At 46.1% G+C, this 16,137-nt stretch overlaps 1 protein-coding gene across 2 annotated transcripts in view; it reads right to left on the bottom strand.

Moving 5' to 3' along the window:
• Positions 1–16,137, bottom strand: part of MAN1C1 (mannosidase alpha class 1C member 1) — a 74,286-nt gene that overhangs the window by 43,529 nt on the left and 14,620 nt on the right. For both annotated transcript variants that reach the window (XM_054086221.1, XM_054086220.1), the window contains one exon: positions 3,693–3,789. In XM_054086221.1, the coding sequence (XP_053942196.1) occupies positions 3,693–3,789 (97 nt within the window). The remainder of the gene's footprint in view (positions 1–3,692; positions 3,790–16,137) is intronic.

The following is a 16,137-nucleotide window of genomic DNA, read 5'->3' on the forward strand; positions in this document are numbered from 1 at the left end:
GCAATTCATAATTTCAGGTGTGATTTCAAGTGGGGAGAGAGGAAAAAGGGGGCAAACCTAGTTAAGGAATGCTATTTTTATCTTAAAATTAATATCCTAACGTGCAGTTAAGTGGTGAAAAATGACTGTCTAACAGCACAGCAAGGTTCTGTATTTACTTGCTGTCACTGATTTCAGAGCAAATTGGCTTGGATTATTAGTCAAAGGAGGATTCTGCTACTGCCAGCACTGCACACTTCAAGGGATATCTGAAAATCAGGCTTCTTACCTTATCATCGTTAAAAGACTGTGCAATCAAACTGTAACTGACAATTCACCTGATGCGTGAGCAGAAATAGATGCCAGCTCACTCTCCCATAGCTCGAGAAACTCTGTAAAGCTAACAGGATTTTAAAAACATTTTGTCAGAAAAATAAGTGGCGATGACAGACCCAGGGCACAGGCAGAATAATAATTCAGCTATCGAACGCTGGGTATCACAGGGACGGGTGTGTTTTAAGTGCTGCGTTACAGAACGTGGTTGCCCTTCGCTCCAAGAATTCATCTTGCTTTGCAAACCTCAGTTAACTTAATGCTCACCCCATCAAGGACGGAAAAGCCAAGGTGGGTAAGAAGGGGTTAGAAGGAATGGGGTAAGAAGGGTTAAACCAACTGGATCGATACTGGGAACAGAACATACATCTGCAGATCTCTGGCCTTTACCCTTAGCCACAAGCTCAGCCATGCAGTCATTCTTAAACAGCTCTCCTAAACAAACACGCTTCAGGCCTGATCCTAACAGTGCCCAGGCGCTCTGTGGGTCTGCGTAAGCGCAGAGAGAAATTCTGCAGATAATTTGGAACACCCTGCAGTCATGGACAAGGGAACTTCATGGCACAGGTTTTATCCCAACAGAGATCATCCTCCCACCCTAGCAGTGAGCTTGGCCCTTTTCCATAGCATAATTCCCATGAACAAAACCACACATCTCAAACATCCTTGCCTCGTCGGAAGGCATGGGATGAGACGTTCAGCATGGCACTTTCTATCACAAGCATCATGGATGAATAAATAATGCTCATGAAAGAACCGTAGCTACTGGGCTTAAGAAAAGCATTTCAAGTTACAGTGATTATAAATGATGGCAATAAGAAGACTTCAGTACAAATAAGCTATGTCCAGAACAGGGGGGAATCTTGACAGAATTGATGTCCTAGGAATAGGAGGAGCTGGAAAGCATCAATCCCAAGTAGGAATGTAAGACCACATCACCAGATGGAAGTACAAGTGAGTGGGGACGCTGCCTTCCAGCCTATGAAGCAGCCTAGCACTTACTGGGGTAGTGGGCAGGTCTTATCTCTGGGAGTGAAGTATGGAAACTGTACAAATACTCTCCCAGATGGGAGCTGCTACCTTCCAAGGCAGAGGTGAAAGGAGATTAACCAGCATGGAGATACCACAGTTGTTCTGTCTATGATTTTCACGCCACCAGGGCAGATGCTGGGGAGGGATAGTAGCTCAGGGCTGTTAAGAGCAGCAGAGCGCTACATCGGAGCAGCAGGTGAATGTTTATTTTGTATTCCTACTTTGATTAGAGAGAATATTTGATAAAGAGCAGCTCCCTCACCTCCCGCAGCGTGAGGCTGCTAAACTGAAGGCTGGGCTACAAGTGAGCATCGCATCCACAGCAGAAAAAAGTACCGCCCTTCAAAAACTCAATTGCTTCTCATGAACACAAACACACTTGAAAATAGCCCCAAAGAGGCTCCTTCCCTCCCACATGGAAGCAGCTGCAGAGATCTCAGCTTAATATTGACACCTCCAGCCTGGAGAGTACCCTATTTGCCTCCGTTACATCTGCGGCTTGGAATAAAAAGACGCAGGGGCAGCAATCAAGAAGGCAAATGGTGCCTTGCCCTGATTTCTGAAAGTCCCTGAAGACAAGAGGGACAGAGGGCTGCAGTGACAGATTGTCTAACACTTCGGCTCTCTACCAGCCACAGCTAAAAGGAAGAAAAGCCCATGAAGAGGCTGAAATGTTGCATGTAGCTTCTTGTCTGCAATTGTCTGCAAATCCTTGTGCTCCGAAGCATTCTCCTTGAGAGTGCTCACAGGCACGCTGCAAACAAATGTAAGCACTGCCAATTGTTTTAGCATGATAAATGCATTTAAAAAGCTTTCAATATTTTTGTCTGTTTACAGGCACGCTCCTTGAGGAATTTTGACAAGCTTGCCAGAATGGAAAAGTTGCTAAATGCTTAGTTTAGTGCTGAAGTTTATGCAGACTCCCAAGTAAGAACCCTCTCTGTTCTTGGGGTGTTGGAAGAGGAAGGCAAAGGATGAACAATCCCAAACCACTGCTCCTGACAAAGTGAGCCTATGGAAGAGCAGTGGCTGCTCATACACAGCCTGTGCCAGCATAAGGCACGCCGCCAAAACGGATTCCTCCAGCTCCCCCAACAATCGCTAACGAATCTTCCATGCAGCTCCTAGTATTGTACAACCAGCTGTGAGTTAACTCTGCCGACACTTCCGCAGGAACTGGAGAGATGGGTGTCTCAGCTGGGGCAATGAAAGGACTTGATGGTAGCACCACCACGGAACACCAAGGTTTCTCCCCATGCTGCGGCTAAACTAAATGCCAGCCTTTCCTCTGCCACCTCCACCAGTTCAGATGCCAACAGCATTGCCGCTCTGCAAGGTTTTGGCCATTTGAGAAGATGTGTGATGCTATTTCCACCTTCAAACCTTCACTTCCACACATATCTAACATGAGGCCTCTAGGGGAGGCAGCACTCGGTCTCCACACAAAGCAGTAGATCTCTATATCTGCTGTCTGAAAGATCATACCCAGGTCACGTCCCTGATGGAGAGAAGGGCTGAGACACCTAGAGAGTGCGAAAACAGGAATGGGAGCATTTCTCCATACTGTATGAATCCAATCCCTTTGCTCTGAGGAGATAAATCTCACTGATAACTCGCCCACTAAAGAACTCTGCTAAAACAGATTCTGCCAGCCTTAGTTCACCTTCTGTGCCCTCTCACCACAGCACAACCTGTGCAAGGCCACGCTAGAGCACAGCAGGGAAATACTTTGACTGCAAATGCGGAAAAGACAATTCATATCCTAAAAAGTCAACGAATATCACATCAGAACAGGCAGGGGAATAGCACTGAAAAGATGCAAGTGGCTCACATCAAAAAACGTAATCTGCTAAAGAGTAAAATTATACAAGCCAGAAAGCACATAGTATAAACAGCTTTTAATATTGATTCACTCACTCAATATTTCATGGAATTCACATCTTGCTCAAGAGTGGAGAAACAAGAGAGAAAATGCTCAGTTTGGTCAGGTCCTGATGTCTACAAGCTTAGACAAATAGCGGCATTGTCAGGTCTGGGCTGACTTCATGTTTTAATAAAGACACTGGTTGGTTCAGCACTGTTCTCAGACAGGTTTGGTGCTAAATCTGAACACAGAGGTGATATGGGTTGGGCGTCGAGAGATGCCTGCAGGAATGAGATTCCCAGCAATGGCATAGGGGGAGAAAACCCCCTGGAGCTGTGCTGAAAGTCTCACTTCATAAAAATGGAAAGAGAAAAGAGATCAAAGCTGTTACCGATACCTCACTGCACTGCAGAGAAAGGAACTGACATGGACGTGATCTTTAAAAAAATCAACAAAATTGCACTAAAATTGGTTCAGAACTCACCGAACATGTTACCGATGTGGCCGTTCTTCGTCAGCGGGCGCAGCTCATTTTTTCCAAGTGCATATTGTTTGTAGTTATCCCAAGCAAATTTCATCATCTGTAGAAAGAAAAATGGAATGAAAGCACTGAGCAGAACTGAGGGGTTTCTGACCTTCAGCTCTAGGAAGGAATGGGAGTTTCCCAGTCCCTGCCACACCCAGCAACCAATGGCCCATTAATTACAAAATCTTAATTTGCACTGAACAGTGATGAATGGGGCAGCATTCAGTACTTTGCTAAAGGCTCAGCCTCATCATTCCCAGTGCATGCTGGGGAATGACGTCATCGAGAGCAGCCCTATGAAGAAGGACTTGGGGGTGCTGGTTGATGAGAAGCTCGACATGAGCCGGCAATGTGCGCTCATAGCCCAGAAGGCCAACTGTGTCCTGGGCTGTATCAGAAGAAGCGTGGGCAGCAGATCGAGGGAGGGGATTCTGCCCCTCTGCTCTGCCCACGTAAGACCTCACCTGGAATCCTGTGTCCAATTCTAGAGTCCCCAACATAAGAAAGATATGGAACTGTTGGAACAGGTCTAGAGGAGGCCACAAAGATGACCTGAGGGCTGGAGCACCTCTCATCTGAGGACAGGATGAGAGAGTTTGGGTTGCTCAGCTGGGAAAAGAGAAGGCTCTGGGGAGACTTGAGAGCAGCTTCCAGTACTGAAAGGGGCTCCAGGAAGGCTGAGGAGGGTCTCTTGATCAGGGAATGCAGGGATAGGATGAGGGGAATGGTTTTCAGTTGAAAGAGGGGAGATTGAGACAAGATTTTAGGAAGAAGTGCTCTCCTGTGAGGGTGGGGAGGCCCTGGCCCAGGGTGCCCAGAGCAGTGGTGGCTGCCCCATCCCTGAAGGGGTTCCAGGCCAGGTTGGATGGGGTTTGGAGCCCCTGATCCAGTGGGAGGTGTCCCTGCCCATGGCAGGGGGTTGGAACTGGATGGGCTCTGAGGTCCCTTCCAAATCGTCCCATGACTCTTATGACCCCAACATACTGAGAGTCCACTTTTCCCCAGGGCTGTGCAAATCAAGCAGGAATTTCTAGAAAGATGCCTCCACCTCCAAGTTCCTCACCTTTTTGGAGGAGTTAACTACAATGGGCTAAAAGTGTAAGGCCAAAGCTGACATAGCCATAAGGAGAGGGATGTTACCTTCTGAGTTTTCGCATTTCTTTACGACAGCAACAATGGAACTTCATCAAACTGCCAAAGCCCTGCAGTCTGCCCCCTCACAGCAGTTGCACACGCAGTTTCAGCACAGCAACATCACTGAGGTACACAACATGTGTAATGTTGCAGTGCGCAAAGAAAGGAATTGGTCTTTGTTTAAGGACTGCACCAAAGTTTTTTTCTATTTATTACCAGAATGTCCTCATAAAGGAGGAAGGGAAGATCCATTACATTTTGATATCTTCCTGAAAACCCAAAGTCCTTTCTTAAGAGAGTCCTGGTGTTGGGCTGGGTGATGGCTGAGAAACCCCTTCCAACTCAAACAATTCCTCTTGGGACATTTGACCGGTCCTGCCCAGACTCAGCACATGAACCTTTCCCTGAGGACTGCGAGGCAGTGGGTTTGTGGGAGTTCCAACACACACACCCCAGCGCAACTTTTTCTGTCCTCCTTCCCCTTTGTCTCTAGCTGGAAGGAAAAATTAAACCTACAACTCTTCAGCTCGGACAGACCACGACTTGTCAGCTTCTAAGGAGCGCTTGGAATAAAGCTCCCTTTTATATCCCCACAGCCGGGCTCTGAGCAGTTTCAGCCCCAGCATCACAGTGACCTGTACATTCTTTGATTCAATCCCTGGGAAAAAAAAGTCAGATAACAAAGGAAGAAGGTGGCTTCAGAGAATCGACAATGTTCTCCACCACCGCTCAGCAAAGATAAGAGCCTTCTAAAATGCTTCACTCAAAGAAGACAGTTGAGAGAAAATGACAGTTTTAAACCAAATCACTCCTGCCCTTGTGTAGCGCCTGCAACAGCGTTTACTGCTCTGTTTCAGGCTCAGACGTTGCAGGTTACTTTGGTCTGAAATTCCTGTTTGTCATTTCAGTTCTTCCTTTTGTCCTTCCCTCCAGCTGCGTGTTTCACAAACCCAGCACTGCAACCCTCCTGAATCAGCGCACGCACACAAAAAGCCACAGCACCACATTTCCACCTCTGCTTTTGAAACATTCAGCTTCCAAAGTAAAGTTTCCCAGCACTGGTCACACAGCCAAGAATAAACATTTGCTGAACTGATTGCTAACACTTAGACTCCAACACTGCCAGGAGAAGGAATGTTGGACAAACAAATAAAGTCAATTTGGGTTTAAAAACTCAGTGTGGGATGAATTAGTCACTGGAGCACACGGCTTGGAGGTAACTAAATAGTGACCAAGGAAAAAGAATATAAACCTTCCACAAAATGCACTCAAACGTGCCTCAGCCAAATGATTTGGGGTGTTGAGTTCAGTTTTGATTGACCTCAGAGCTTTTTCCGCGGCAGTGTTACTCTAAATGGGAAGTTCTGTGAGGGTGGGGAGGCCCTGGCCCAGGTTGCCCAGAGCAGTGGTGGCTGCCCCATCCCTGGAGGGGTTCCAGGCCAGGTTGGATGGGGCTTGGAGCCCCTGATCCAGTGGGAGGTGTCCCTGCCCATGGCAGAGGGTTAGAACTGGATGGGCTCTGAGGTCCCTTCCAATTCAAACCATTCCATGATAACAGGGTCAATTTTTGAGGAACTCTGGCCTCTCTCTGACAGTACCAAGCAAATGCTTTTCTGTCTCAACGCCTGATCCTGAAGTTTACTGCAGGAAAGACAGTGTTTCCATAAAGACAGCTTTCCCACAGCGAGGGACAGGGCTTGGGCACTGGAAAGGAAACAGCCAGGCCATCTATTTAGTTCATTCCTCTTCCAAACCAGAGCTGAGGAAGAGGACCCACCCTTCTGGAACATGTAGTGCCTGGACCTGGAGAGGATGTGGAAATGACTCTGTTTTCTTGCATAAAACTCCTAACGTTATAATTCTGAATCAGCCTCATTTTAAGCTGAGTATGAAATTTAAAGTCAGTTCCTTCCCTCAGCTTTTTTAACCCCTCCATCCCAGAACACGAGAAGTTCCTTCACCAAACCATGTGAGAAACTCAAACATCTCCCACACACCAGAGCAAACGGCTCTCTGGGATCCAGAGTTCGAGAACACTTCCATCGCAGACAAGAAAACTAGCCCAGGTTTCCTTACCCTACAAGGAGCATCTCCTTCTCTTTCTGCCTTCTCACACAAGGAGGGGCTGCACCAGGCCTGTTGACACCCCTGGAGCGACAGCACACAGGCCTCCCAAGTGCTAGTTGAATAAATACATTTATTCTTCATTTTCCTGTTCAACCATTTAAGCTGCTTTTGTCACAGTGTTGCAAAAAGTTCCACTACAAAATGATTTCTTGGGCTGCTGCCTGCAGTGTCTTAAAACTCTCCCTCTCTGTTCTGTCTTGAGCCGACAATCAGGCAGACTGAGGACAGAGGAGATTGGATTTGCTGCTTCGTCAAACCAAAGGCTGTTAGCTTTCCTTTACGTGAACAAAATCTTAGAACGGTTTGGGTTGGAAAGGACCTTAAAGCCCATCCAGTTCCAATCCCCTGCCACGGGCAGGGACACCTCCCACTAGAGGATTTTGCTCCCTGCTTTTAAATCCTGTATATTTGGGAGGCAGGATGCACAATGGGTACCCCTTCATTTTCCAAAATCACAGAACCACAGAATCACAGAATCACCAGGTTGGAAAGGACCCACGGGATCATCGAGTCCAACCATTCCTAACACTCCCTTGAACCATGTCCCTCAGCACTTCATCCACCCGTTCCTTAAACACCTCCAGGGAAGGTGACTCGACCCCCTCCCTGGGCAGCTGTTCCAGTGCCCGATGACTCTTTCTGTGAAGAAGTTTTTTCTGATATCCAACCTGAACCTCCCCTGGTGGAGCTTGAGGCCATTCCCCCTTGTCCTGTCCCCTGTCACTTGTGAGAAGAGCCCAGCTCCCTCCTCTCCACAACCTCCTTTTAGGCAGTTGTAGAGAGCAATAAGGTCTCCCCTCAGCCTCCTCTTCTCAAGGCTAAACAACCCCAGCTCTCTCAGCCGCTCCTCGTCAGACTTGTTCTCCAGCCCCTCACCAGCTTCGTTGCTCTTCTCTGGACACGCTCCAGAGCCTCAACATCCTTCTTGTGGTGAGGGGCCCAGAACTGAACATAGTATTCGAGGTGCGGTCTCACCAGTGCTGAGTACAGAGGGAGAATAACCTCCCTGGACCGCCGGTGACCCCATTTCTGATCCAAGCCAAGACGCCATTGGCCTTCTTGGCCACCTGGGCTCACTGCTGGCTCATGTTCAGTCACTGTCAACCATTACCCCCAGGTCCTTCTCCTCTGTGCAGCTCTCCAGCCGCTCTTCCCCCAGTCTGTAGCACTGCACAGGGTCGTTGTGCCCCAAGTGCAGGACCCGGCATTTGGCCTTGTTGAACCTCATGCCATTGGCCTCGGCCCAGCGGTCCAGCCTGTTCAGATCCCTTTGCAGAGCCTCCCTACCCTCCAGCAGATCCACACTTCCACCCAGCTTAGTGTCATCTGCAAACTTGCTGAGGGTACACTCAATGCCTTCATCCAGGTCATTGATAGAGACATTGAACAGAGCTGGACCCAGCACTGAGCGTAAAATGGAGCTTTCCTTTCTGTAATGATGAGTCCAAAAGCAGCAACTGGAAAAGTTTTAAAGCCAAAAGCATCTGTGCCATTCTGCCCATTCTGGCTTCCTGCAGCTGCCTTTTCAACCCAAATTTAGCAGAGCTACTTCCAAACCACTGAAGAGATTCATCAAGTTTCTAAAAGCAGGGACTCCACATTTATAGAAAGTACAGAGGACCGAGCTGGAGCCTCCAGAAGCTTTCTCTGACAGAGGTTCTGATGCCTGCCTGAAACAGAAGGGAATGGAGCAGAGAGGTGCAAAATGGGAATCTGCACAGTTGAGGTTTTTAAGGCTGCTTTCTGATGAGATGCTGAGGTCAGAAGCGAACGGTTTATGCCATTCTAGTCATGACAGATCACAAGACGTCAGCATTAATACTATAACATTTTAGATTTGAGAAATGGCACCAGAACCACAAAAATGATGGAAACAGATCCATAATTTCAGATTCTGTTCTTACCAGCTTGCCATCTGCCATCTAATAGACAATTATCTCTTTGGCCCTGAAATTCTAATCACCCTGGCTTTCAGCTGATTTATAGCAGAGACTTCCAGATTTATAATGGAGTTTGTCAGGCTGCTCTTCCTTTCCTCTAATCTTTAAGGCACTCCTTACTTTCAAGACATCCAGCCAGGTGATCAGATATTCAAATCACCTACAAGTAACTAAATTGAATGCTGAAAACCAGCATCACTGCCTTCATCGTTCAGGCTGTTACCTCTTCTTGAGCTCTGCTCCATCTAGATCCAAACCAGCTCTTGCTCTGCAGCCTGTGTTTCACCTTGCGGAGCCAGGCACAGGGTGCAACGTCCAACACCGAGCTCTGTGCTGGGTCAGGGTCTACACCTGCATCTTTGCAGGTTCACAAGACTGCAGCATTCAGACTGCACAACCCCAGTGTAGAACAAGGCTGGGTTAAAGCTGCTTTCAGGGCTCTTTTTATTTTATTTACTGTATGGAAACATTCTTATTTAGAAGCCAGATTTATAAATACTCTCCTTTAAAATACAAGCAATAAGTGCTTGTGTCCCTTCAAATACTGCAGCAGGAAATCATACCTGCATTTAATGCTTCCACTGACCCCAAAGTTCTCCACCCGCAAAGCCCAACAAGCTCACCACAACAGCACCTGCACTGCTACCACAGCTCTGCCCATTCTCTCATTTCTGCTTGCTTTTAACATGTCTTAACTTTGCAAGAATTTGTACAATTTCTGAGATCAAATATACCAAATAACACAATAAAACTCACCACTCCTGATTCAGCCAATAAAAGCACCAACAACGCCGCTAACGTTCCCTCTCCGCGAACGCTACAGGAGGGCACCGCTCCCCGCAGTCTGTAACACGGGAGATACTGAATGGTTGAGAGTCTCAGTTTCTGCCCATGTGTCCTGCAGTCATGGTTTTCAGAGTGCCACAGCTTCGCTGGTTTTCAGGGAACCGGGGGTTATGGAAAATTAGACTCCACTGGAAAGGCAGTTGGGAAGAATTCAGAACAACAAGGCATTTAGCGAATTCTGGGATCCAGATAATGAAGAAACAGGGCTCAGGATTACAACCTAACCTAGGAAGAGTTTTCACTCTGAAGAGATGGGCAAATCCAATGTCCCTTAACGTCTGTAACAGCTAAAACACTGAAAATCCCCAGGTTTTTACACTCTTGCAAAAAGCAGAGATAGGAAAAACCCCTCAAACTCCCCTTGCTATCCTTTGCCCTCTTTTTGCTACCAGGGAAGGCTTCAAACTGCTGAGCATTCCCAAACAGCTATTTGATTAGCTTTATCCATCCAAGCTGGGATAATTAGTAAATGCTTAAAAGATGAAATCTAAATATACCAACCAATCAGCCCCTTTCGAGAACTTCCAAGGAACATTACACAAAGCCATTATCCTCACACGATAACCACTTTTGTGGCTCTTTAGCCTCCCTTCCTCAACTCCCCTTCAAACATTTAACTATTAAACTATCAAAGAAATTCCCAGTTTGGGTTTTCAAAAATAAACCCCAAACCAACAACACCATGAGGGGTGTAATGTAAGATATTCCTTTCCCTATTGTACGACCTACTTGGTTATTCCCACCTTGAATTACCAGACAGGTTTCTCTTCCTTTCTCTGCAGTTGGGGGAAGACTGGTTACCAGATGAGTTTCTAAAGTAGGAATGGTCCATTCCCATCTCTTACCTCTTGCTGCCCCAAAACAGCCCTGTTCTCATTTGGAGTTTTAATGTGCAATCTAATGCCAAATATTTTCCTCAGCTGTGTAAAAAATAATTCGCCAGATGACAAGATGGAGAGAAAAAGAGGTACCAACTGCTGGTCTCAGAGACAGAAGAAAAATCTGCCGGAGCACATGTAACATGCACATGCCGGAGAATCATGTAATGGTTTGGGTTGGAAGGGAGCTTAAGGCTCATCCAGTTGCACCCCCTGCCCTGGGCAAGGACACCTCCCACTGGATCAGGGGCTCCGAGCCCCATCCAACCTTGAACCCCTCCAGGGATGGGGCAGCCACCACTGCTCTGGGCACCCTGTTCCGGGGCCTCCCCACCCTCACAGCAGAACACTTCTTCCTAAAATTTTGTCTCAATCTCCCCTCTTTCAACGGAAAACCATTCCCCTTGTCCTATTCCTGCACTCCCTGATCAAGAGCCCCTCCCCAGCTTTCCTGGAGCCCCTTTCAGTACTGGAAGCTGCTCTAAGGTCTCCCTGGAGCCTTCTCTTCTCCAGGCTGAACAACGCCAACTCTCTCATCCTGTCCACATATGGGAGGTGCTGCAGACCTCATATCATCTTCATGCTCTCCTCTGGACTCGCTCCAACAGATCCATGTCTTTCCCGGATAAGCCACTTATGCTTGGCATAATGGATTGCATTTTTACCTGATCAGACTTGCATACACGTGTAGAATTCAGGACTGACTGCGGGAAAGGTAATGAAGCAGTACTGTGTTTGTTATATATCCCTGTTTTAAATATTATCACATGGCGATATAAATATCCATGCAAACACCCTAGCAGAACGTTCTAAAAAGGCTAGAATTCCTTTGAAAATCTTTAATATAAAGCTGAGCAACTTCCCAGAGCACTTCTCTGGGACGTGGCCCTTAGAAATGGTTTTACGTAACAGTAAAATAATAACAAAAAAGCTGCCTGTTAACTCCAGTTGATTGAAAGGTTCCATTTAGGCAGACGCTAATATCCACGGGCTTTTACTTCATGGCTTTAAAAGCCTGTAACGCGTAGAACAGACAGTGCTTCAGCACAGGAAAGACGTTTCCAAGCAACCCACAGAAACGGACACCAACATTGATAATCCATTCTAAAGTAATTACATTTTATAATTAAAGATTACAGTAAATCCAATAGATCCCAACAGGAACTTCAGCAATTTAGAGACACACCAGCTAACCTGCCTGTTTATAGCACCGGAGTTTGCTTCCACCTCTGAATAAAACATTAATTGAGCTGCGGAGTTTCATTCCTCAGGCCTTCAAACCTGATAACCATTGCAGCTTCACCTTGGTGTTCACCTAACAACATCACATTTCTCTAACGTGATTTCAAGTATCCTTCTTTTAACTGAGGCACAGGGGTGACTGCATGTAAAACTGGAGTCTGTTGCCATCAAATGAAGGCCCTGGCAAAAATAAGTGAATAATCCCTTCCACTCCAACAGGACAGGGGTTTCTGCTCTGCTTTCATTCCTGACCCATCTCATACAACCACGGGAAACCTCCACTTCTGTGTCCCCAGCTTATCCACCTAAAGTGCAGCCTCTTCTCCTGAGTGCACTGTGCAGAGAAATAACCCAAGTGTATTTGACAGTGTGGGGTGAGTTCACTTGGGGAATTCATGCTCAATATCTTTTTGCCTGATGACCCAGCAGAGCCAGAGTCATTTTGCACGAGCTGGCAGTGGCAGATTCAGGGTCAAACCTCAACAACTCTCTACAGGCACCCGGCGTCAGTGATGACTTCATTTGGCATCGAGCAGCGTGCGTAACCAGGCAAGGTCCGTGCCTCAGGAGGGCATGAATCACTCTGCTGCAGCTGCACCAGCCCAGCACCGCACCTCTTCGCCGAAGAGATCTGTGGAAGCGAGCACTGGGATTATACGCACACCATCATGGGGCAGGAGGTGGATCAGCCTCCCGGGTAACAACAAAAGGAATCCTGTTGCAAACCCACTTCCCCAGAAGTGAATTTCTGCAAATACGCCCTTGGGAACAACAGTCAAAGCTCAGAAGAAGCCTCAGCTCTTGACAGCCGCTTTTGCCACTGTGCTACTCAATTTGTCTTTAAACACAAGATATAGGCTCATGTTTCTATACTAAACACAAGATATAGGCTGATGTTTCTATACCCAAAGCACCAGCTCAGGTACTCAACCCCTCCTATGTGCTCCAGTTCTTCATAACATATTCTAAACCAAAATTTCAAACCTTGTCAGCCTACGGTCTGTAAATCCATCAGCTGATTGTTCAGTGTTAGATGGTACATAGAGAGCATGAATTGCTCGCACAGGTTGCTTTATCTGGAAGTAAAAATACAACGGAGTAATTCAAGCAATAGGGGAGTGGGGCTTTGCTTTGGATGTTTCTGGCAAAGTCTTGGCAGTTTGTTTTCAAACTTGTATGGGTGCTTTTATGGAATGGGTTACCATCACGGCTCACTCTCTCTTGCACAACAGCCTAGGACACAGCGTTGCTCCAAAAACTCATCTCCATCAGTGGAAGCAACGGAAGAATTCATTATGAATCTAGAAGAAGTCTCCTTCTATCACACGGCCATAAGGCACAAGCTGCAGTAAGAAATAAAAGTTTCAACTCTTGCTCGCTGTTTTCGGACAGATGGGCCAGCTGAGTGAACGGGAGCTACCCAGCTCAGATCTGCAGAGGTAAGCACTCTCTTTCCACCGTGGTCAGGAAAAAAGAGGACCAGAAGCCTGATTTGAACTGGGGAAGAGGAAAAAAAAACCAGCCTGGAGCAATTCAAGGTCGTTAGTGTTAGTGACAAGGACAGAAATAGAACTCAAGAGTCTTCCTGACTCACAGCCCCTGCTAGGAAAGCTGAATGGGAGAAAGAAGAGCTCAAAACACAATTAAACTAACTCCTAATTAAATTCCTAATGCAAGTAGATTTAACCATGTCAAGAGAGGGGAAATAAAGCCCTTCGACAGGACTATCTCACGCATTAAGATCCAGCTGCATCTAAATCAGGAAACATGTCAGCAAGAGCTGTTGATGTTGCAGTTAGTTCCTTAATGAGATGCTAGACTGTAAGAGGACGACAATGGTTCTGAGAACAAATTTGCAAGTCTAGACCAAAGCGCAGGGTGATTTAGTAGAGAGACGAGAAAAGCTGTAGTCTCATCTCCCCTGCTTCCCAGAATCAGAGCTTGTGGAAAATGCTAATAGAAATGAAAGGTATTTGTGTTCTCGGCCACCCTAATGCCGTTAGCTCCATATTTCCTCCCAGCCTCCATCAACCATATGATATTCCTGAGCATGGCTGAAGCTGACACTGCACAAGGTCATAAGATAAAGATATATAAGATATATAAGGCTGATAAAGATTGTTCTGGTTCCCTTTAACTGCTACTCAAACACTTGCTGCCACTATGTTTAGAGAACTCACACAATCCATGATGTCCAGTTTGCAGCCAGCAGTCTCAGCCAGAGGATCTGACCCTGTTAAATCTGATTTATTGATTTAAATGATTATCATTGATAAAACCATCTCTCCCACAGATGGACACTCAACAGGTAATCTGGCACTCTGCAAAAAAAACGGGGTTGGCGTTGAAGAGCAAACCTAACTACACAGCTCGTGCAAGGCAAATCAAAGTGAAGATGTTGTGCCAGCAAATATACAGAAAGTAAACAATGAGATACAGGAAAGATTAACCATTGGAGAGAGGACACTTCAAGAAAGACAAGCTTAAAACCATAGGAATAATTACGATTTCCCTTGTTATTACCACAGAATGAAGGCAGAAGTAGCTCTTACATCCGTAAGTATGAGGCAATCAGAAAAGAAATGCAAGGTTATTATAAAACATTGGGGGGGGGGATGTACTGCGCAGAAACTGAACCTAGCTCTGCTTTACTGCTTCCATGCATTCAGATTTTCCACAGATTCTGTTTTCCCACCCAAAACAGATTTCTTAACCCAAAATTTAAATTGTGAGTATTTATCTGTAACTCTAAGAAGTGCTTTCAAAGGTGGAAGATATCACAATGTATTCAACCAAAGACGGGAAATCAATCTCTTTTTGTAAAATATTAGAATACAAGATACTAATATTGCAATATTAGATATTTGAAAGTATTAAATGTACCTATGAACTACATCACACTATGCTATACTTCACCGTGATGCTACTGCAGTTTCAGGAATTCCTGTGTGTACTGCACTTCAGAACTGAAAAGGTTCCACGTATCCACGCAGGCTTTCACACACAAAAAGGCCTATCAAGCAAATATTTTTCCCAATACTACTGCGATGTCACAAATCATTGCCTTTACATCCTGATGTAATGGTTCACTTCACAAGATTACTTCTGCTAACAAAGTTGTGTATTAGGCATGTCTGTCAAACACACAGCAACGTTTCCTACGGCCACTGCAGGGGCTGCGTGCAGAAAGGACAGCAGGCGGGTCTGGGAAGCAGCAATACACTTTGTGTGACACCGCTATTTGGATTTTCAAGTCCTTTTAACTCCAGGCTGGACAGTTCTGTAATGGCTTTTCTCTTCACGACTGCTACTTCATTCCAGTAGACTTTGAGGAAAGTGAGTGGAAAAAAATTACTTACCTAGTAACTTCTTCAAATGTTGCCTCTGAGTCCTCCTCCCAAGTTTGGTGCCCACAGCACAAATCATGCAAGAAATTCCCTAACTCCATAATTTTGGGCACTGTGACATACCTGTAGGCTGCCTGGAGAGCTCTTACATTTCAGCTATGTCCCTTCAAGCACATACAACAGACGGTCTTCCCGTCACAGACTACAAATTCTCCTTAAAGTGACCAGCACGGGGGGCGAATGATGTCCAAACCCTCGGGACAGAACTCATCAGCTCTTCACCACAAGAACCCCACGTTAAAGGGATGGCAAATGGAAACACAAATACCGTGCAAGATAGTTTTTCCAAAGCTGCGTTATGACAAGGTAAGTCATCTTCTCTCTCCCTGAAGATACCATCTGCACAGGATTCTCATTTTTGGAGAGCCAGAGCCCAAGGGGATGCTCTAAAAGCAGCTGTAGCAATAACTAACCCAGACTGGGCAGACTACAAGTGAAAAAACAGAAGTGTTGGGATATTTTTCTTTTCCAAGAAAAACAATAAAAATAAAAGGAAAAAAATGTCTCCCAAACCTTTAGGCCTACCTGTTTGACAGCCTGCGGAACAGACATTAAACACACCAATTATGATAAGAAACAAAACAGAGATGATAGGAGGCTTTGTACTCCCAAGCCTTGGATGTGGAACCACAGCAGGAATGCTCTGTGGGTATGGAAGTGAAAGATTAAACAATGGCCAATGTCTCTGTGCATAGATGTGCCCCAGAGCCGCATTAAGGCCAGTAAATAAAGCCTGAAAATTGTCAGAAATATCCTGACAGTCAGCATGGAGAACTGTTATGGAAATCATGGTGCACCAGGAGGCCAGGTTCTGTGCCAGCAGCCCAAG

Source organism: Cuculus canorus, chromosome 22 (assembly GCF_017976375.1).
Source record: "Cuculus canorus isolate bCucCan1 chromosome 22, bCucCan1.pri, whole genome shotgun sequence".
NCBI lineage: Eukaryota > Metazoa > Chordata > Aves > Cuculiformes > Cuculidae > Cuculus > Cuculus canorus.